The sequence below is a fragment of the Chiloscyllium plagiosum genome, unplaced genomic scaffold, assembly GCF_037043375.1.
Source record: "Chiloscyllium plagiosum isolate Xiang-an unplaced genomic scaffold, Cpla_swu_hap1 HiC_scaffold_1, whole genome shotgun sequence".
Classification (NCBI taxonomy): Eukaryota; Metazoa; Chordata; class Chondrichthyes; order Orectolobiformes; family Hemiscylliidae; genus Chiloscyllium; species Chiloscyllium plagiosum.
The window spans coordinates 72,268,135-72,289,851 of NW_028270139.1; the positions used below are offsets into that span (position 1 = coordinate 72,268,135).

At 39.6% G+C, this 21,717-nt stretch overlaps 1 protein-coding gene across 5 annotated transcripts in view; it reads left to right on the forward strand.

Moving 5' to 3' along the window:
• atp10d (ATPase phospholipid transporting 10D) overlaps positions 1–21,717 on the forward strand; it is a 226,472-nt gene that overhangs the window by 85,775 nt on the left and 118,980 nt on the right. For 4 of the 5 annotated variants that reach the window (XM_043691617.2, XM_043691638.2, XM_043691628.2 and 1 more), the window contains 2 exons: positions 10,666–11,000; positions 13,891–14,085. In XM_043691617.2, the coding sequence (XP_043547552.1) occupies positions 10,723–11,000; positions 13,891–14,085 (473 nt within the window). In that variant the 5' untranslated portion in view covers positions 10,666–10,722. Of the gene's footprint in view, positions 1–10,665; positions 11,001–13,890; positions 14,086–21,717 lie in introns of those variants that run through there. The other variant, XM_087987857.1, reaches the window with a different exon arrangement.

A 21,717-nucleotide genomic window follows, 5' to 3' on the forward strand; every position in this document is an offset into this window, starting at 1 on the left:
ATATTACTGACGGAAGATACCCCCACTGGTCGCAGGACACTGCATTCTCTATCGGATTTATAAAAACTATCTAATAACGTAGTCTTCTTCTGTATATAATCTCGAATTTGGAAGTATCGAAAGAGGTCTCCATTGGGTAATCCGAATTTCTGACGCAGCTGTCCGAAAGACATCAGGACCCCATCTTTAAATAAATCCCCGAGACATGAGATACCCCTGGATCTCCAGAGTTTAAAAGTGGCATCTGTTAACCCCGGTTGGAATCCCCATGCTCCCACTATCGGTGCATAGGGGGATGTTTTATGTGAATTACCCTCATTTTGCCGCATTATATTCCAAGCCTTGATTGTACTCAGTATTATAGGGTTTTTACAGTGATCTGTAATGATTTTCCTCTTGTCTGAGAATAAAAGGTTAATAAGTGGGTATTTTACTTGAGAAGCCTCGATGTCCAACCAGATTGATTGTGGATCAGACAAGACCCAATCAGCTATGTAACTTAATAGGGAACTTAATTGATATTTCCTAAAATCTGGGAAGTCCAATCCACCCCTTGCCTGTGGAAGCTGTAGCTTCTTCAGCTTAATGAGGGGCCGCCTATGATTCCAGATAAAGGAACTCAGCCAGCCGTATAATTTACATAAAGCCGTCCTCGGCAGCATCACCGGAAGCATTCTCATAGGATATAGGAGACGGGGCAGGATATTCATTTTGATTAATGCTATTCTACCCAACCAGGAAATTGGCAGGTCTCCCCATCGCTGGAGGTCCTGCCTTATCCTTTCCAATAAATACACAAAATTAGCCTTATACAACTGACCAAATACTGGAGTAATAAAAATGCCTAAATATAAGAAACCCTCCAGGGACCAGCGAAAGGGAAAAAGGGAACCGTCCGCTAAGCGGGGTATCACAGCAAGGCCACCCATTGGCATAGCCTCCAATTTTGAAAAATTAATTTTATAGCCTGAGAATGCACTAAATGTATTAATAACTTGGATTAAGCGAGGTATGGACATCAAAGGGTTACTGAGGAATAGAAGAACATCATCTGCATAAAGGGTAATTTTATGTTTACCTGTACCAATCCTTGGGGCCACTATATTAGGATCAGCTCGTATAGCTTCTGCTAGTGGTTCAATTATTAGCGTGAATAACAATGGCGAGAGGGGACATCCCTGACGGCAGCCCCTACCCACACTGAAGCTATCCGAGCCTAATCCATTGGTAACCACAACTGCTTTGGGATCACTATACAATGTTGAGATCCATTTGGTAAACACCTGTCCAACACCAAACCTCTCCAATGTGTAAAACAAATGTGACCATTCGACCCTATCAAATGCCTTTTCCGCGTCTAATGAAACCACTACTCCTGGTATCTTTCCCTGATGACAAGCTTGAATCATATTCAGAGCCCTTCTAACATTATTGGATGATCTACGGCCCTTAATAAACCCCGTCTGATCCTCCTTTATAATATGTGGCAGTACCCTTTCTAATCTCAGTGCTAACGTTTTAGAGAGGATTTTAAAATCTACATTTAGCAAGGATATTGGTCTGTATGATGTACAATCTTCTGGGTCCTTTCCTTTTTTAAGGATAAGAGAGATATTTGCCTCTTTCAGCGAAGGCGGGAGACAGCCCTGACTATATGCATAGTTATACATGTCCATAAGTGGACCAACCAGTATTTCTGTAAATTCTTTAAAGAATTCAGCTTGAAAGCCATCTGGGCCCGGCGTCTTACCATTTTGAAGGTGCCTAATTGCATCAACTATTTCTTGGGGTGTAAGAGGAGCATTTAGGACCGATACTTGTTCCGGAGTTAGGTCTGGAAAAGTCAAATTTTTAAAAAATGACTGCATCCTCTTCGTCCTATCTTCACAATCCTGTGATTTATATAACTCAGAATAGAATTCTCTAAAGGTCGCATTAATCTTTTTATGATCATGAGTCAAAATATCCGTACTTTCCTTGATAGACATAATAGTCTGAGGGGCCTTTTTTTTCTTTGCAAGAAATGCTAAGTATCTACCCGGTTTGTCGCCATATTCGTATAACCTTTGCTTTGCAAATAATATTTCCCTCTTAGCCGTTTGAGTAAGTATTTAGAGCTGTCCTAAGAGCTGTAATCCTTTGCAATTTAATAATAGAGGGTCTATCAGTGTATGCTGTTTCAGCCGCTTTTAAGCGGGCTTCAAGCAGACGCTGTTGTTCTCCCTTTAATTTCTTCTGGGTCGCTGAGTAGGAGATGATCAAGCCTTGCGTGTAAGCTTTGATGGTCTCCCACATCATTGACGGGTTGCTAGCTGTACCTGAATTAATTTCTAAAAAAGTTTTAAATTCTTGAGAGAAGTACTTTACAAATTTACTATCTTTCATTAAGAAGGGGTCCATACGCCAATGCCGAGGGGATGTCCCACTGTTCCTCGCCTTAGTTTCCATATATACAGCAGCGTGGTCAGAAATTGCTATATTACCTATTTTACAGGATGATATGGAATTTAAAAAAATCGAGGAGGCAAAAAACATATCAATTCTGGTATGACATTTATGTGGATTAGAGTAGAAAGAAAAATCTCTACCCTGTGGATGAAGACATCTCCATACATCTACTAATCCTAATTCTTTGTTCAGATCCATCAATTGTCTAGATCTGGGAGATACTCCTGCAGTACTCTTAGGAATCCTGTCTATTTCCGGATCCATAATACAATTAAAGTCTCCCCCTATAATTATATGACGGGCATCAAAAGCCATCAATTTTGAAAAGGCTTCCGTTATAAATTTAAAGGGGTGTGCCGGGGGGCAGTACAAATTTAAAATCCCATATTCCTCTCCATTTATGAGGGCTTTAATCAAGATATATCGTCCAGATTCGTCTTTTATCTGCTTTAGGATTTTGAAAGGGAAATTCTTCCGAACAAGAATAACGACTCCCCTGCTTTTTGAGCTAAAAGAAGAAAAAAAGGCCTGATCAAATCCGCCCTGTCGTAATTTCAAGTGTTCTTTATCTGACAGGTGTGTCTCCTGTAGGAGAGCTATATCAACTCTTTCCTTCTTAAGATTTGATAATATTTTCTTCCTTTTAAGTGGCGAATTACTCCCCTTGACATTCCAGGTGCACCACTTAACCGACTGATCAACCATAATCCTCTGGGCCAATCCGAGACCCCTCGGGAGGGGGAACCCTATCCAGAACATCCCGAGCATGGAACATGTAAAATTTACAAAAATAAAGCCTCTTTAATACACCCACAACAATACAGTAAAAAACTATTTCTAAATAAAAAAAAATATAAAACGTATCTAAGTGGAGACTTTCCCCCTTGTTCCCAGGGGGCGTCACTTCCTCTCCAAAAATTCCTCATATCCTCTCCCAACCAATGCCCCACCCTTGACCCAGGCACTCCTCAATAAAATGAGGAAAATTCAAATATAATACAAAGCTAGAGTTAACAGTGAGCACCCCACCCCCACCCCTACCAACACCTGGGTATATTTGGTAATGTTAATACCATATATAAACATATAACTATAAAATTACCAGTTCAACAAATAATAATTAAATATGATAATACGAAATAACGAAGGGAAAAACAACCCCGCTCCTAAAGACAGAGGTAAAATCGAATAAGGTAACCACCTCCCCCCACCAACATTAACCAAATCCCCCAGCTTATATATATATATACATATATATATATATACATACACATACATATATATATATATACATACACACACACACACACACACACACATATACATACATCCCTCATATATACATAAAATAATAACAGAAAACAACTCCAAGGGGGGGGGGAGAAAATCAAATCCCTCTCCCCACCCCCCATGATAATATTAAGCAGTAAGGTAAGAAAAAAAAGGGGAGGGGATATAAACCAAAGCGGGGGGGGGGGAAAGGCAGACCAACATCCATTATGTCCTACAGTTTATCTAAGAGAGTCCAAGAATTCCTTAGCCTTTTCTGGTGGTCCAAAGTTATATACGGATCCTTCATGGTTAAAACGTAACATCGCTGGGTAGCGTAAGGAGTACTGAACATTTAAGTCCCTTAAACGCTTCTTCGCCTCGTCGAATGCCTTCCTCTTTCGAACCAGAGCCGGGGAAAAGTCCTGAAATAGCATGATCTTGGATCCTTTGTAGATCATAGCTTGGGGGTCTTTTCCGAGATTTCTAGAGGCTTCTAGGAGTATCTGCCTCTTCCTGTAGCTCTGCAGCCGGAACAGGACCGGGCGTGGGCGCTGGTTCGAGCCGGGCCCGCGTATTGCTACCCGGTAGGCCCATTCCATCCTTACCTGGCCTGATCCAGCTTGCAGATTTAAAAGTTGTGGCAGCCACTGCTCCAGGAATGCTGTAAGCTGGCCTTCCTCTTCCCGTTCGGGAAGGCCCAGCAAACGAATATTTTTTTGACGACCTCGATTATCGAGGTCGTCAATATGATTTTCCAAGGTCCAGACTCGCTGCTCGAGAGTCCGGACCTGATCCACGGCCGATTGAGCGGTTGTCTCCGAGGTCGCGGCCTTTAACTCCGCCCCTCCGACTCGGCGTTGAATTTCTTCAATTTCACGGTCGTGCTTCTGCAGCGCGGCCGAGAGCGACTCCCAACGATTTCTGGATTTGACGATAAAGGCATCGATCTTCGAGTCAAGCTTGGAAAGCATTTCTGCAAGACTTGCTACTGTTGGTAAGTCCCCCGGGGCGGCTGTGGACGCCTCTGCTGCAGCTGGAGAGTGTGGGGGAGGGGTTCCTGCTTGCTGAGAGCTGCAGGCTCCCTTCCCTTTAGTCATTTTAACTTAGGATAAAGTTGCTTAAATGTAATATTACACAATTAATTGAGTTACTAAACTATTATAAATGATTTATAAATGATTTGGTGAGCTTGGTAGGGGGTAGGTGACCCACTGTGCCCAAGTCTTGGGAGGAGCACTATAGACTCAGTCTTACTGGGTCGCCGCCATCTTGGATCCCCCCACTTTTATATTTTTTAATCTTCTAGCTAACCTCTTAAATTCACACTGTACTGCTTTAATCTTTTTCCCTAACAATGTCATTCTACCAATGTGCACAATAATTTCTGATTTCTCAATCTCACCTTTAACAATATGCTTGAAATGTTTAGAGATGCCCTTAATCCTAGCACAAGGAAAACAACAAACCATCTTAAATTTATGCTCACTGCCACAGAACCTCATGTTATTAACCAATTTGCCCTATGCAGCCATTAAGAGTTAGCGAGGTTATGGTCAGCCAAATTAAATAGATTCCATATTTCATAGGTGTGGTTCCAGGAGGATTTGAATCAAGGCCTGTGAGATGAAACAGCACAACTGACCAACAACATATCAGATGACCCTTTCATTCTTCCATTTCATCCCCACCACTGCCTCCTACCCCAACGTTTGGGGATTATTTAGCCAGTAATTGCCATCTTTAGTCACTGACTTCAAGGCTGTAATATGTGACAGCACATGTAGGGGTGCATAGGTTAACAGTTCTCTGAGAGAGATGAAATTTCTTTTATTGCTGCTAATTTATGAAGCAGATGGCTAGAAGAAAGCTGAAGCTGTGAATTGAAATTAATTCTTTGGTGTGCTGTGATATTTCACCTTCAGCCACTACCCATTATTGTTTGCAGTTAAGTGGGTGCTTTCAGCATAGAATTAGCTCATTTTGGTACGAAAACCATATGTTTTATATTTTGAAAAAGTTTGTAAAATAAAATACGAATAATTTAATCCATTAGTAGTGTGACCAGATATGCTCCTTTTACATAAGTGTTTTTTTCATTTGTAATAGTAAGAATCATACTCATTTATTATTACATGTATTTATGATAATACAACAAAATATACATAAGTTGCCCTAAGCCGGTGCCATTTTAGTTAAGTAAATTATAAAAAGAAATACATTTTACAACATTAGGACAAATTACATTTTTGTTCCATACACAGCTTCTTGATTTCCTCAGTGTCTGTGGGAATCCCCCACACTCCACAGCCACTAAGCCATCCCGACGATGCAAAACCAAGAAGGAAGCATGCTGAAGCAATCCCAGCTGCTGCTGACTGGACCCAAAATATTGTCTCTGCCAAAACCACCTCATCGCCAATACTCCAGCAGCTACCACAGCCAGGAGACTGACCCAACTCTCGAGGACCACGGCTCATCTCAATTTCTGAGACCAGAAGACCATCTAAACTAACTCCCAAGAACCGAGAGATGGTTTGCTCTGCTGCCTTGGCAGAAACCACCAAAACATCAGGGGAAAAGCATAGACCCCAATTTGGAGGCAGGTTAGGTGGTGTTTCTGGCCCTGTTGACTCTCTCTCGCATGACCAACTATATCCATTTTATATTTTCTTCATTTAACTTTTGAATTTGTTTTCTTCTCTCTGCGGTGGCAGGGAGAGGTTGCGGGAAGCTGTTTAGTGGCAGGTCTTGTACATTCCTTGTGGCAGTTGCGATTTAAGAAACTGTTCCAGCGTCGATTAATTGGGGTCCGTTCTTTTTGATATCTTGGAGACGTCTGCACATGTGGCAAAGTGAAGGACCTTTCAGTTGTCGGGAGTTAATTTAGATGGTCAGTTGGTTCTCGGAAGTTGAGGTTTCCGACGTCTTCAGAAATCCTTGAGAGTTGAGACAGTCTCCAGGCTATGGCTATATAGGTGGTGATGAGACAGCTTTGGCAGAGACAACGTTCTGGGTCTGCTTCAGCGTGCTTCCTCCTTGGTGTTTCAGCCTCGGGCAGTTTTTGGCAGAGGCGACGTTCTGGGTCCTTCCATCATGTTGTGAAAAGATTTAATATTCTGGCACTGAGCCTGTTCATTGTGCACTCTCTTTTCAATTAGATTGAGTTGAGCAAGTAACTTTGTCACGAGCATTGTCAAACATACCTGATTGTTCAAAAAGATAACTCCAACGTCTGAACGTATGATTACACCCTATGCAAGAACGTTTATGTTTTTAAGAAGATTGATGGCTCACTGTGATCATTAAGATGTTAGCACACTGTTCTAGCCTCTCACTGATCTGCATGTAGCATTTGCTAATTCCAAAACTCAACTATTTTTCTTCATTAAACACAGGCTTATTTTTATTAGATTTTTCAGATAGTTTGGGAGTCACTGCAACTCTTTATCATTATATTCTGTTATTTAATAGTTCATTTTATACAACTGATGTAACAAGATACTTCTCCTTAAACTGTTATTTCTTATAAAATGGTCCATGGTATTTTTTCCCCAGAAGAAAAACACTTATTAAAATCATCGCATCCTTTGGATTTTTTTAGATAAATTATACATTAATAATTCAAGCCTTGTTTTGTCAATCCATTTGAGTTATAATTATTTTGCCATTTCAAATACACCCCTAAACGGTAAGAATATCTGTTTGTGAATGTGGATATTAAGTTTACTTCCCTGATGAAATTTACAGGGAACCACTCAATTTTGAAAAATCCTAGTTATGCTTGAACTGTAAAATTGGCATTCCATTTGCAATTTATATTTCCCATTAGATAATATTAGTCAATTCCTTTACTTGATCTATTTGCATATAATTAGGAATAGTATAGGAATAGACAGTTCAGCCACTGAAGGCTGCTCAACCATTTCATAAGATCATACCTGATCCTATTGCGACCTTAACTTCACCTTTCTATCTGTCATTATTGCCTTTAACTCTCCTTGATATAAAAAAAAACTTGGCTTTGAATAATTTCATTGACACAGCTTCCACTGTTCTCTATAAGAGAGAATTTCTCTGAAGGAAGAAATTCCTCTTCATTTCTCTCTTTCTTAAAATAGAGGTTCCTTATTTTGAAATTATGCCTCTTTGTCCTAAAAGCCCCCAGAAGAGGAAACATCCTCTCAGCATCTATCTTGTTAAACCCCATCAGAACCTTAACTATTGCAATAAGCTCACCTCTCATTCTACTAAACTCCAGTGAGTATAGGTCCAAACTTCCTTCATAAGGCAACCCTTTCACCATGTGATGAAGCTTCTCTGAACTACTTCCAATGCAAATACTGTAAACTTTTTATTATCTAGCACAAAGGGGACCAGGAGTTTGCTGATTGATCAAATATTCCAAATAATCAAGAGGTCCATATAATCAATGTAGAAACACATACTAAGTCACTTAAATGTAATGCAGGCGGTATATACATCACTGTTTTATTTTATTTACAGCATAAGCCACTTAAATAATAATGCAACTTTGCTTTCAATAAAACTCATACCGTTAACTGGCTACTCAGACAATGTAATAGTTAACTGTATTTGAGGAGAAATTAATTCAAAATTGTATCAACTGTTGGTATTTTGTCTGGCCATTCAATTGAGCAACAAATATGTTTACACTGAGGTAAATAAATTTTTAATCTATAATAATTGGACAGAATAATACAGTAATCTTTCGGCTAGTTGAGGTACCATCTTGTATAATGCAATGGTTGTGTTCTTACGTAATACTGCATTATAGAAAAATCACACTTTGGAAACAGCACTTCATTATTGGCTATGTAATCACGTTAGTGTTTTAAAAGTTTATGCTTTAGAAACAATATCCCCAGTTCGTCAATCGCAATACAGTGAATTCGCATTAATGACATATGCAATATAATCTTTGCAAAATTATCGAGAGTGTTAGTTCATAGAATGCCGGTTAAACTAAGGTTTGCTGTATATCCCTTCCTCAGAAAAGTGACCAAACTTCACCAAGTATTCCAACTGCAATCTCCCCAATACCCTGAACAGTTTTAACATAACAGGCCTATTATTATACTCCATCGCCCTTGAAATAAAAAAAATCTGATTGCCAAATTAATTACCAAATTAATAACATTTTATGATTCATGAGCATGAAACAGACCCTTCGGTCCAAATTGTCCTTGCTGACTAGATAGCCTAAAATAATCCAGTCCCGTTTGCCAGAATTTGGCCCATATCCTTCTAAACTCTTCCTATTCATGTACCCATCCATATGCCTTTTAAATCTTGCTATTGTACCAGCCTTCACCACTTCCTCTGGCAGCTCATGCCATACATGCATCACCGGAACACTGGAATGTCTAAAATGAACTATGCTGATGTTGCATGACTTCTGTATCTCCAGAGGATTAATACACAATCTCCTTTTGTTATCTTCTGTTTGTGTTTCTGCCTTACCTTTTAAATTGTATGTTTGTTTAAAATGCTAATAAATTTTTCTTCCTGCTTTCCAAAACAGCTAGTGCCTTGTGGCGTACTGGTAATGCCATTATTTCTGTGCCTGAATACCTGGCTTCAAATCCTATCTGTTCATAAGCTGGGGTGTCTAATAACACATCTGAACAGGTTGTTTTAGAGAGCTCTTGTGGTGCAGGAGGCCAGGGTTCAAGTCCCAGCTGTTCCAGACGAGTGTCATAACATCTTTGAGCAAGTTGTTTTGGAAATAATTTTTAAAAAAGGGGTAATAAGTATCAAATAGCTGCAAATAACTCCAATAGTAAATTAAGGACAAACTCATTTATCCAGGGTGTATACAATATTTACCTGGAGAGAATTGTTGAGGAGAATAGCATAAATTCAATTTAAAGAGTGCTAGGCAATTAAAAAAGAGGCAAACGTCAAAAGATATGGAGATAGATTGAGAAGAGACAGATCACCCTCTTTAGATTGAGAGACCTGGTGTGTTTCTCTACATTTTGGGGTGACCTTATAGAGGTTTACAAAATTATGAGGGGCATGGATAGGGTAAATAGACAAAGTCTTTTCCCTGGGGTAGGGGAGTCCAGAACTAAAGGGCATAGGTATAGGGTGAGAGGGGAAAGATATAAAAGAGACCTAAGGGGCAACTTTTTCACGCAGAGGGTGGTACGTGTATGGAATGAACTGTCAGAGGATGTGGTGGAGGCTGGTATAATTGCAACATTTAAGAGGCATTTGGATGGGTATATGAATAGGAAGGTTTTGGAGGACTACGGGCCGGGTGCTGGCAGGTGGGACTAGATTGGGTTGGGATATCTGGTCGGCGTGGACATGTTGGACCGAAGGCTGCGTTTCCATGCTGTACATCTCTATGATTCTGTGAGTAAATGATAAACGGTTAAGAATTTTGTGTTTGCTGAGCTCGGGTGTTGAAATAATTTGCAAATCCACTAGGGGGTGCCATGCCCTTAGTAATTCAGTTTAACAACGAAACACATTGAAGCCTTTTTTAAGAAGGAGTAGCATCTGAATATACTGTGTTGTTTGACATAAATGTAGGATATAATATGGTAACATCCTGTGCCAACTGTGATGATTTATTTTTAATATCAGCTTCAATCATTAGGCATACTTAATAATTAAGTTTGTTTCAATTTTTAAAATAGGAGAAAGTGAGGACTGCAGATGCTGGAGATCAGAGCTTAAAAATGTGTTGCTGGAAAAGCGCAGCAGATCAGGCAGCATCAAAGGAGCAGGAGAATCGACGTTTCGGGCATAAGCCCTTCTTCAGGATTTCCCGAAGAAGGGCTTAATTATTAAAATATTAAAGAACAGTTGAAAAATTATTTATTTTACAGGAAAAATAGTTCAACTCTTGTAAAATTTCTAACTTTGGTGATAAAAATTCGATGTAGATTTTATTCTTGTTCATTTTTTTTCTAGTTGAATGCTGGTTGATCCAGAACACCCAAGTATATCTGCTTGTGAGGACTTAAGAAGATGGCACGCCCCATCCAATGGGCACGCTACAGATGGCAGAGATTGCTTTTGACACATGGAAGCAGTAATAGATACGCTGTATCACTATTCCCAGGGTGGTTCAAAACTTCCCAACCACAGAAAACTGGATGCAAACATCGATTAGTAATTCCTTGTCTTGGTGGATTTACTGAAGAATATGAAAAGGTTTTCAAGAATTATATGACTAATAAGATTCAAACAACCAAATATACCTTGCTGAACTTTATTCCAAGGAATTTATTTGAACAGTTTCACAGGTATGGTCTGTTAATTGGAAGATCACTTAACAATCGTAAGTTACCAAGTTAGGTAGGAGGACACCTCGGTTACAATTATTATTTTTCATGTTAATTTTGAATACAGGGTGCAAACAGAATCACAAAGTTCTGAAGGCTGAATATCAATCAGTCTAATTTGTATTTATATTACATTGTTCCAGGCACATACCTGTTTTGGGAAACACTATATCTTGGCACAAGGATGGGGAATGTTCCACCTTGGAGCTATTAGCAATAATTGTGCTGGACTGCTGATCCCGCTGGACTGTTGCTCTTCATTACTTGGGCCTTGCAAGCACCAAGTTGAATCCTTTAGAATTGTAAGAGTTCTGTTGGTTTCCTGGACTGCTAATCGGAAGGTTTGGAGCCAGAAAATCCATGGAATTTGACAGATTGTATTAGTCGTTATAAGATATCTCAAATTGATCTTTCTGAATTTTGAAGTAAGGTTTTAGGATCTGATGCACAGCCTGGGTTGTTTTAACCCATACATCAACCTGAAGAAATTTTTTGATGTAATAAAGTTTCCAGATCCTTAAAAAGCAAAATATGACATCAAACTATATAGGAGAGATTAAATCAGATGGTCTGATCTAAAAGAGACAGAATTTAAGGAAGAATGTCTTAAAGGAGAAAAGTGAGGTAACATAGTGGAGAATTATAAGGAGGGAATGTCAGAGTTTGGGGTCCTAAGCAACTAAGAACATGGCCACCGATGGTAGAACACTTGAAATCAAAACATTCAAGAGGCCAAAATTAGAAGAATGCAAATTTCAGAAGATTGAGAGGCTGTAGGAGCATAAGGAAAGATGTGAAAGCAAGGATGAGAATTTTAAATTCAAGTTGCCTGACAGGCGACATTGGCAGTCAGTGTGGAGTACAAGGACGAAAGGTAAAAGGCTTAGGCAATGATAAAATCAGAAGACCCTTTCCTAAGGAGTCTGACTGGCTCAAAGAATAAGGTGTCTAAGTAATTTTCATGTCTATGATTTGTTGCGGTGTCTGCAGCTCTGCCTTCAACTCCATTCTGAACTGAAGTTTCTGCAGACGAGAATACCAAAAGCAGACATGTTGGCCCTGGCTCTCACTGGTATCCAGAAATTCGCATATTCTGTAATCACTGCACATCACCTGCCCTGCCATCTTTAAAATGTGTTAATTAATTAATAATTGCTACTTAATTTATAATTAGAACAGCCTTCACCTCCCAATACATTTAAGTACTGCCAACAAACTTTACAATACTGACAAAACAATACATTGCTTATAAAAACCTATGGTTTCTAATAGTAATTATTACTGATTTTGTGCTGCTTTTGCTGCACAAAAATGGAAATCAAGTGTTGGAGGCTTAAAAAAGGGAGAAGATAAAAATCACATCTTCCATGCCCGTCACTGAACACTCCACTCAGCTGATTTTACTAGTTGCAGTAAACTTTACTTAAAGCACCTCTTTCCTCCATACACTAAATTCCCAAATATATTCACTTGAATTCATCCTCACTGATGGCAAAACCCCTTCACACTGACTGTGCATCCTTACTGACCCAAGTGCTTTTAAATCTTGTCTATCACAGTGCAGTTTAGTACTCTAGGAAACACATTTTACAATGTAAGGAATGTTATTTGCAGGTACAGTAATGTTTTTATCTCTCAAAAAATATGTGCATTTGAAAAGGATGTGCGTCCTACACCTGAAATACTTATTTTGTTGTTCTCTTCACAGTTGCAACCTGATGTACTGAGCATTTCTAACATTTTCAATTTTTATTTCGGACTCCCAGGAACTGCAATATTGCTTTCCGGCCAACAGCTAGTGGATTATGAGGGAAGCATGAAATGGCATTTACTATATTGTAAAGCATTTACTATAGAGATTTACAAAATTGAGGGGCATGGATAGGATAAATAGACAAAGTCTTTTCCCTGGGATCGGGGAGTCCAGAACTAGAGGGCATAGGTTTAGGGTGAGAAGGGAAAGATATAAAAAAAGACCGAAGGGGCAACTTTTTCACGCAGAGGATGGTACATGTATGGAATGAGCTGCCAGAGGAAGTGGTGGAGGCTGGTACAATTGCAACATTTAAGAGGCATTTGGATGGATATATGAATAGGAAGGGTTTGGAGGGATGTGGGCCAGGTGCTGGGTTGGGATATCTGGTCAGCATGGACGGGTTGGACCGAAGGGTCTGTTTCCATGCTGTACATCTCTATGACTCTATTGCTACTTGAAAATAAAACCAGCTTGGAAACATAGCAGGATAAAAAAGTCCTAATCTCTCCAGAAAGCTACGTTCTCTCATTCTCCTCCTCCTCCCACCTATCCAGTTAGAACACTGGGATTTGTGTTTGAACCCATCCATACAGTCTCCTTGGAGCATGTCTGGTATTTTTGAAGTCTTGCTGTTTGAATTTGCTACCAGGGATCACTTGTTAAGGAAGCTGACATTTTGGCACTAATGTATGGCATTTAACATGATGTAGATATTCTACATATATTGATTAATATTTTAGGAGTAAATGGTATGTCACAAGCAGTTTGGTTCTTTAATTTCAAATCTGCTGTATTTGTGTTGAGAATATGTCTGGTATTGGATGCATTTATTTTCACAAGTTTTGGTTAATCCACAGCAGCATGAGCTGTTTTTAACGTAATACATTTTAATAGCCAAAGTATTTTTTTTAAATATCGAACATTTTATTCTCTCAAAACATTTTATTCTCTCAAAAGCTGCAAAGAAATAGTCTCCTAACTCTCTAATGCCATTTTAATCACCACTGAATGCTTAAATAAACTATTTGAGAGAGAGAATTATTTTCTTGTGCGTTTTCAATTATTAATTTCATTTTCATTTTCTGTGTTCTTCAGGATTGCAAATCTTTACTTCCTATTCATTGTTGTTCTCAATTGGGTCCCCTTAGTGGAAGCATTTCAGAAGGAGATAACCATGTTGCCATTAGTAGTGGTTCTTGCAATTATTGCAATTAAAGATGGAATTGAAGATTACCGTCGCTACAAGTTTGACAAACAAATAAACAATCGAACAACTAAAGTATATGACAAGTAAGTCTGCACATTCCCCTTTCTTCGCAACAATTTAGGAAAAGTGTCATTATTCTTTCAAGTAATGTTTATGTGTGTTCTTTTTAAAGGTCATGGAATTTATTTATCAAATGCTTACTAACCAGTAATTTTAAATTTTGAAATTTATATACTCAGGATTACTCCCTCCTTTGAATCTGTGAGCTTCCTGTTACAGTGCAAGTCGATTCATACTTCAAAGCTTTGTGGTTTCTTAAGATCATTTTTGACCTTCAAGACAATGTGATGAAGGTTCATGATATATAGTTATTATTTGGAAACTTCGGTTTCTAAAGTGGACAGAATCATGCATAGCAGTATATTTAATTTGTAATTCTATAATCTGTTTAAAGAGAAGAAATAGTTTTGGTTTCATTTTTGAGTTCTGAGCGTGGTGTTGGATTGTCCAAAGTTTTGTTTACAAGCATCGAAATGAGTTTTATTTTTAAATTCCTGAAGTGAATAATTAATCACATTAGAAAGAAAAATAGAATCCCTTCAAAACAGATGGTAGAATTTGAATGCAATAAAAATCTGAAATTAAGTGTCTAGTGGTGACTGAAACCGTTGTCAATTGTCAGAAAAACCTATTGATTCACTAATGTGCTGTGGAGAAGAAAACTCATCCTTTAGCTGGCCTTTAGGCCCACAGTAATGTTGTTGACTTTTAACAGCAGTGAGGAATTGGCAATTAGTGCTGGCCTAGCCAGCGACACCCACGTATAATGAATTTTAAGAAAATGTTACTTTGGATCTGATCCCAGCCATCTGAGGCTATCTGCACTACAATTCCAGAGGGGAAAAAGTTTCCTCTTTCACTAGGCTCTCAAGATTCATGAACTGTTAACTATTCAATTGTACAGTGTCTTTCATTGTATCTTTCTTAAATTAATGGTGTGTGATGTTGCATTTGGGTTTTTGGGAGTGAGTGTATGAACAAATAATTCAAGTGGTTATCCCACACAAAAGGCTGCTGTTGGTAACTTTTACATGGCTTGTACTCCAGCAGAGGTTTAAAAATGCACACCTGTTTCTTAAAAAAAACACTGATTAATAACTGAAACAGAGAGGAATGAAAGCTTTATTTTATCTCTCCTTGGAGATTTGCTTTTGGATTCCTTGTATTTCCAGTTAACTTATTAGAAACACAGAATATAGAACACATTCGCTAAATCTAACTTTAAGTTTCAATCTCTTCATTTCAGATAGAGGAATACCAAGAAGTAACAGACCTGCAATCATTTTAGAGATTGATCTTCCTATATCTTTATAAGTATCTTTTTATCCTGGCCTAAATGCCATTTTTAGTCATTTTGTATCTATTTTCAGTTAATAACCTTGTTACTTTTACTTAAATAACCACAGCAACATCTATTCCAGTCTGTAGAAGGGCTAACGGAAGTCTGCCATTGACTACTACAAGACAGTGTAGAAAGTATGCTAGTAGTTTTGCATGCACTGGATTATTAGTATTCATCAGTGTTCATCAAAATACATTTCAAAATATTTTATCTTGGAAGGTTTGTGGTTCACTTTATGTCAAAATTGAAATTTTAATTGTTTCATTTTGCTTATGTTAAAAATATTGAGATGCTATATATTAAACCTGACAATTTTCTCATTGATTAAGAAAGAGCTGGTGCTAAACTTGTACCGTTGTGGCTTATTTTTATTGTTTAAGAATAATGCACACCTGAGATCAAGTGGCATTGTAAACTATGTTCACTATATATTAATCTTGCCTGGACAAATGCTGTGTAATTTGCAATGGTTCTAATGGAATTTATCAGAAGTGATTGCCAGTAAACAATGTGTATTTTTTACTCCAATTGTGTAGGGTCCAAACCAGTTGTTCAATATGTTAATCCAGCAGTGTCTGTGAAAGAGATAGTAAATAGCTCTCGGTTGAAGAAAATTCCTTCTTTCTGCTGGCAGCTATCATACTTCCAGTAGCTGCAGAGTTGTCTCTTCAACACCCCTCCTTGCCCAATAACTTTCTATCACTTTGGACTGACCTGTATCTTTCAAAAATGATTGGGTTGAATTCAAATTAGAAATTAAAATGCAAAATATACAAAATAAATTAGGTTCATTAACAGACTCTGATAAGAGCTACATACAAGTTAGTACCTGTGTGAATAGGCATTCAGCCCTTGTTACCTTAGTCATTTGAAAATAATTAAGGTGCATAACATTGCATTTAATTCTCTTTCAAGCTTCCAAAATTAAGCGAAGATAATAGCATAGTGATCATTTCACTGGAATAGTAAACTGCAGACCGAGGCTAATGCTTTGGTGACATTGGTTCACATCCTACCAAGGTAGCTGGTGAAACTTAAATTCAGTTTGTAAACCTGGAATTGAAAATCTCAGCATAGATGACCCTGAAACCATCAGTCCCATAGAGAGACTGTTTCATGTTGAAGAGGATTTAACTGAATTCCAGTCATTAGGTGCATGCATTTCACTCACTGTCTTCTTAGAACATAAGAAATAAGAGCAAAGTAGGCTTTTCGGCCCCTCAAAGAGGAGAAAGTGAGGACTGCAGATGCTGGAGATCAGAGTCGAGAGTGTGGTGCTGGAAAAGCACAGCCAGTCAGGCAGCATCTGAGGAGCAGGAGAATCGACATTTCGGGCATAAGCCCTTCATCAGGAATGAGGCTTGAGGGTTGGGACTGAGAGATAAATGGGAGGGGGATGGGGTTGGGGGGAGATGATAGGTCAGAGGGGACAGTGATGGATGCGTCCGGAGGGCAGTGCCAAATTGGAGGCTTGTGACTGGGATAATGTGGGGGGAGAGGAAATGAGGAAGCTGTTGGAATCCACATTTATCCCGTGTGGTTGCAGGGTCCCAAGGCGGAATATGAGGCGTTCCTCCTCCAGGCGTCTGATGGTAAAAGTTTGGCGGTGGAGGAGGCACAGGGTCTGCATGTCCTTGACAGAGTGGTAGGGGGAGTTGAAGTGTTCAGCCACGGGGCGGTGGAGTTGGTGGGTGCAGGTGTCCCAGAGATGTTCTCTGAAATGATCTGCATGAAGGCGTCCTATCTCCCCGATGTAGAGGAGATCACGGTGCAACGGATGGAATAGATGACATTGGGAGACTTGCAGGTGAATTTCTAATGGATGTGGAAGGATCCCTTGGGGCCTTGGATGGAGGTGAGAGGAGTGGTGTGGGCGCAGATTTTGCACTTCCTGAGGTGGCAGGGAAAGGTGCCAGGTGTGGGCTGGTGGGGGGGTGTGGACCTGATGTGGGAGTTGCAGAGGGAATGGTCTTTTCGGAACACTGATAGGGGTGGGGAGGGAAATATATCTCGTGGTGGGGTCCGTTTGGAGGTGATGGAAGTGGCAGAGGATGATGCGATATATGTGGAGGTTGGTGGGATGGAAGGTGAGAACTGAGGAGGTTCTGTCTTTGTTGCGTTGGGAAGGGTGGTGTTCAAGGGCGGTGAAGTGAAATGAAAGAGATGTGCTGGAGGGTATCGCCAACCATGTGGGAAGGGAAGTTGCGATCGTGGAAGAAGGCCCCTCAAGCCTGCCTCACCATTCAAAAAGATCATGGCTGATCTGCCCTGGTGCTTAATCCTTTTTCATGAAAGCTCATCATAGATCACAATTCAAAGAAACCATTTACCCCCCCTCTTTATATACTTTCAGTGATCTATCTCCATAACTGTCTGGGGTACAGAATTGCATTAATTCTTTACCCTCTTGCAGAAGAAATTCCTTTGTATCTCCTTTCTAAATTAGTGCCTCCTTATTCTGTAATTGTAACCCCTAAATCAAAATTCCTATTCTACCCTGTCAAGTCCCCTCAGAATCTTGTATGTTTCAATAAGGTCACTCCTCATTTTTCTAAATTCTAATGAACAAAGACCTATTTAGCCATGAACAAAAAAAGAAATTGCTGTAAAACCTCAGCAGGTCTGGCAGCATCTGTGGAGAAAAATCAGAGTTAACATTTTGGGTCAAGTGACCCTTCCTCGGAACCCAGAATTCAACACTGGCACCTCCACATCATGGCAAGCACACAATCTGGCTCAAGACTTGGAGATGCTGGTGTTGGACTGGGGTGCACAAAGTTAAAAATCACACAACACCAGGTTATAGTCAAACAGGTTTTATTGGAAGCACAGTAGCTTTTGGAGCGCCACTCCTTCATCAGGTGGTTGTGGAGGACACAATTGTCAGACACAGAATTTATAGCAAAAAGTTTACAGTGTGATGTAACTGAAATTATACATTGAATAATACCTTAATTGTTTGTTGAGGCTTTCATCTGTTAGAATGCTATGATAGTTCAATTTCTTTCATATGTAAATCACAAAACTTTTTTTTAAAAGTTGAATTCTCAGGTTAACCGTAACAATTGGTGTTAGCTAGACAATACATTGAAGGTCTTAGCCCCCTATGTTCTTTGTCTTTGCTATAATGTTTAGACTGATCGTAAACTAAAAAGTGAGATAACAGTTTACATGAATTCATGCAGTTTTTGAGCAAAGTACAATGTAACTCTGCAAGTCAAAATTCACCCCACAAACATATATGTATATGTGTGCATGTGGGTCTTTGTGTGTGTGTCTGTCTGTCTGGGTTGGGGGGTTGAGTGAGAGAGAGTGTATATTTGTGTGTTTTTGTCTACTCAATTAACCTATCTGTATACTCTTGCCAATTCCTTAGGCTCTCATCACAATATGCCCTCCCACCTATTTTGTATTATCAGCAAACTTTGATACATTACACCCCGTCCTTTTCTAAGTCATTAATATAACTAGTAAAAATTAAGGCCTTTGCATTGATCCTTGTGGCACTCCTCTAGTTGTATTTTTCCAAACTGTAAAAGACTTATTAACCCTGATTCTGTCTTCTATGTGTTAACCAATCTACAATCCATGCCAAGACATTAACCCTCTGTTACACCCATCTTCTGCATTAACCTTTCTGTAGCACCTTAGAGAAATCCAACTACACTACGTTGACGTTTGTCTTTATTAATTCTGCTTGTTATTATCCTCAAAGAACTCTAGCAAATTTGACAAACATGATTTTCCTTGCAAAAACAAAAATTTAACTCTCTCTAATTGCATTTAGCTTTACGAATATCCTGCTTTTTCTTCCTTAGTAACTGATTCTAGCATTTTCCCAACAACAGATAAGGTATACTTGCCTGTAGTTTCCTGCTTTTTGTCTCCTTCCTTGTTGAACAGAGGTATCACTTTACTGGTTTTCCAATTTGCTGGAACCCTCCCAGAATTCTGAGTTTGGGAATATTTCAATCAATGCCTCCATTATCTCTGCTGTTAGCTCCTTTTAAAACACTTGAATGCTAGCCATTAAGTCTGCATTTATTGCCTGTCCCTAGTTACCCTTGAGAATGTGGTGGTGAGCTGCCCTCTTGAACTGCTACAGCCCACCTGCTGCATGTAGGTTCACCCACAATGCCCTTTGGGAGGGAATTCCAGGATTTTGACCCAGCAACTGTGAAGGAATGCTGATATATTTCTAAGTCAAGATGTTAAGTAGCTTGGAGGAGAATTTGCAGGTAGTAGTTTTCCAGTATACCCGCTGCACTTGTCCTTCTAGATTGAAGTAGTCGTGGTTTTGCAAGGTGTTGTCTAAGGATCATTGAATTTCTGCAGTTGATCTTGTATATTGTACACACTGCTGCTATTGAGCATTGTTGGTGAAAGGAGCAGATGCTTGTGGGTGTGTGGTTAAACAAATGGGCTGCTTTGTTTTGGATGTTGTCAAGCTTCTTGAGTGTTATCGGAGCTGCACCAATCCAGGCAAACGGGACTGCTCCATCATAGAGCAATAGAGTCATACAGCACGAAACAGACCCTTCAGTCCAACCAGGCCATGCCGAACATAATCCCAAACTAAACTAGTCTCGCCTGCCTGTTCCAGGCCCATGTCCCTCCAAATCTTTCCTATTCATGGATGTAAGTTTGCTTGCTGAGCTGGGAGGTTCATTTCCAGATGTTTCATCACCATACTAGGTAACATCTTCAGTGGACCTCAGGCGAAGCAGTGTACGTGATTTCTGCTTTCTATTTATATGTTTGAGTTTCTTTGGGTTGGTGATGTCATTTCCTGTTCTTTTTCTCCAGGGGTGGTAGAGGGATCTAACTCGATGCGTTTGTTGATAGAGTTCCAGTTGGAATGCCATGCTTCTAGGAATTCTCGTGTGTCTCTCTGTTTGGCTTTTCCTAGGATGGATGTGTTGTCCCAGTCGAAGTGGTGTCCTTTCTTATCTGTATGTAAGGATACTAGTGGGAGAGGGTCATATCGTGTTGTGGCTAGTTTTCTGCCTGTTTGTCCAATGTAGTGTTTGTTACAGTTCTTGCAAAGTATTTTGTAAATGACATTAGATTGCTTGTTGTCTGTATAGGGTCTTTCAAGTTCGTAGGTTGCTGTTTTAGTATGTTGGTGGGTTTGTGGGCTACTATGATGCCAAGAGATCTGAGTAGTCTGGCAGTCATTTCCGAGATGTCTTTGATGTAGGGGACAGTGGCTAGGGTTTCTGGACGTGTTTTGTCTGCTTGTTTGGGTTTGTTGCTGAGAATTCGACGGACTATGCTTATTGGGTACCCATTCTTGTTTAATACACTGTATAGGTGCTTTTCCTCTGCTCTGCATAGCTCCTCTGTGCTGCAGTGTGTGTTGGCTCATTGAAATAATGTTCTGATGTAGCTTTGTTTGTGGTTGTTGGGATGATTGCTTCTGTAGTTCGATATTTAATCCATATGTGTTGTTTTCCTGCAGACACTGGTTTGAAGTTCCCCATTGGCTGTTCGCTCTACTGTGACATCTAGGATTGGCAGTTTGTTGTTGTTTTCCTCCTCTTTAGTAAATTTTATGCCAATAAAGGTATTATTGATAGTCTTGAAGGTTTCCTCTAATTTGTTTTGTTTTGTGATGACAAAGGTGTCATCCACGTAGCGGACCCAAAGCTTGGGTTGGATGGTTGTTCGAGTCTCTGCATTATTGCCTCTGCTAAGAACCCTGATATCGGAGATCCCATGGGTGTTCCGTTGGTTTGTCTGTAGGTTTTGTTGTTGAAGGTGAAGTGTGTGGTAAGGCACAGGTCCAGTAGCTTAACGATACTGTCCTTGCTGATGAAGTTAGTGGTATTTGGTGTAATTGTCTTTGGGTCTTCTAATAGTGTAGTCAGTGTTTCCTTGACCAGGTTAATGTTGATTGATGTAAACAGGGCTTTATCTATCTTAGTGTCTTTGGTCTTCAGGAATTCTTGGGTGGAGTGGATGGAGTGGCGTGAGTCTTCTACTAAGTGTTTTAGTCTTTGGTGTAACTCCTTGGCTAATCTGTAAGTTGGTGTTCCAGGTAACGAGACTGTGGGTTGGAGGGGGGCTCCTGGTTTGTGAATTTTCGGTAACCTGTAGAACCATGGTGTATTGGATCTGTCTGGTTTCATTTTTTTGGAAGTCGGTCTTATCTATTTCTCCAGATTTCTGAAGTTTTTTGAGTAAGGCTGTGATTTGGTTCTCTAGTTGTGGGGTTGAGTCTATCACCACTTGTTGGTCTGTGTAAGTAATGCGTTCACTTTTTCAATGTAGTGTCTTCGATTTAGAATGACTGTCAAGTGTCCTTTGTCTG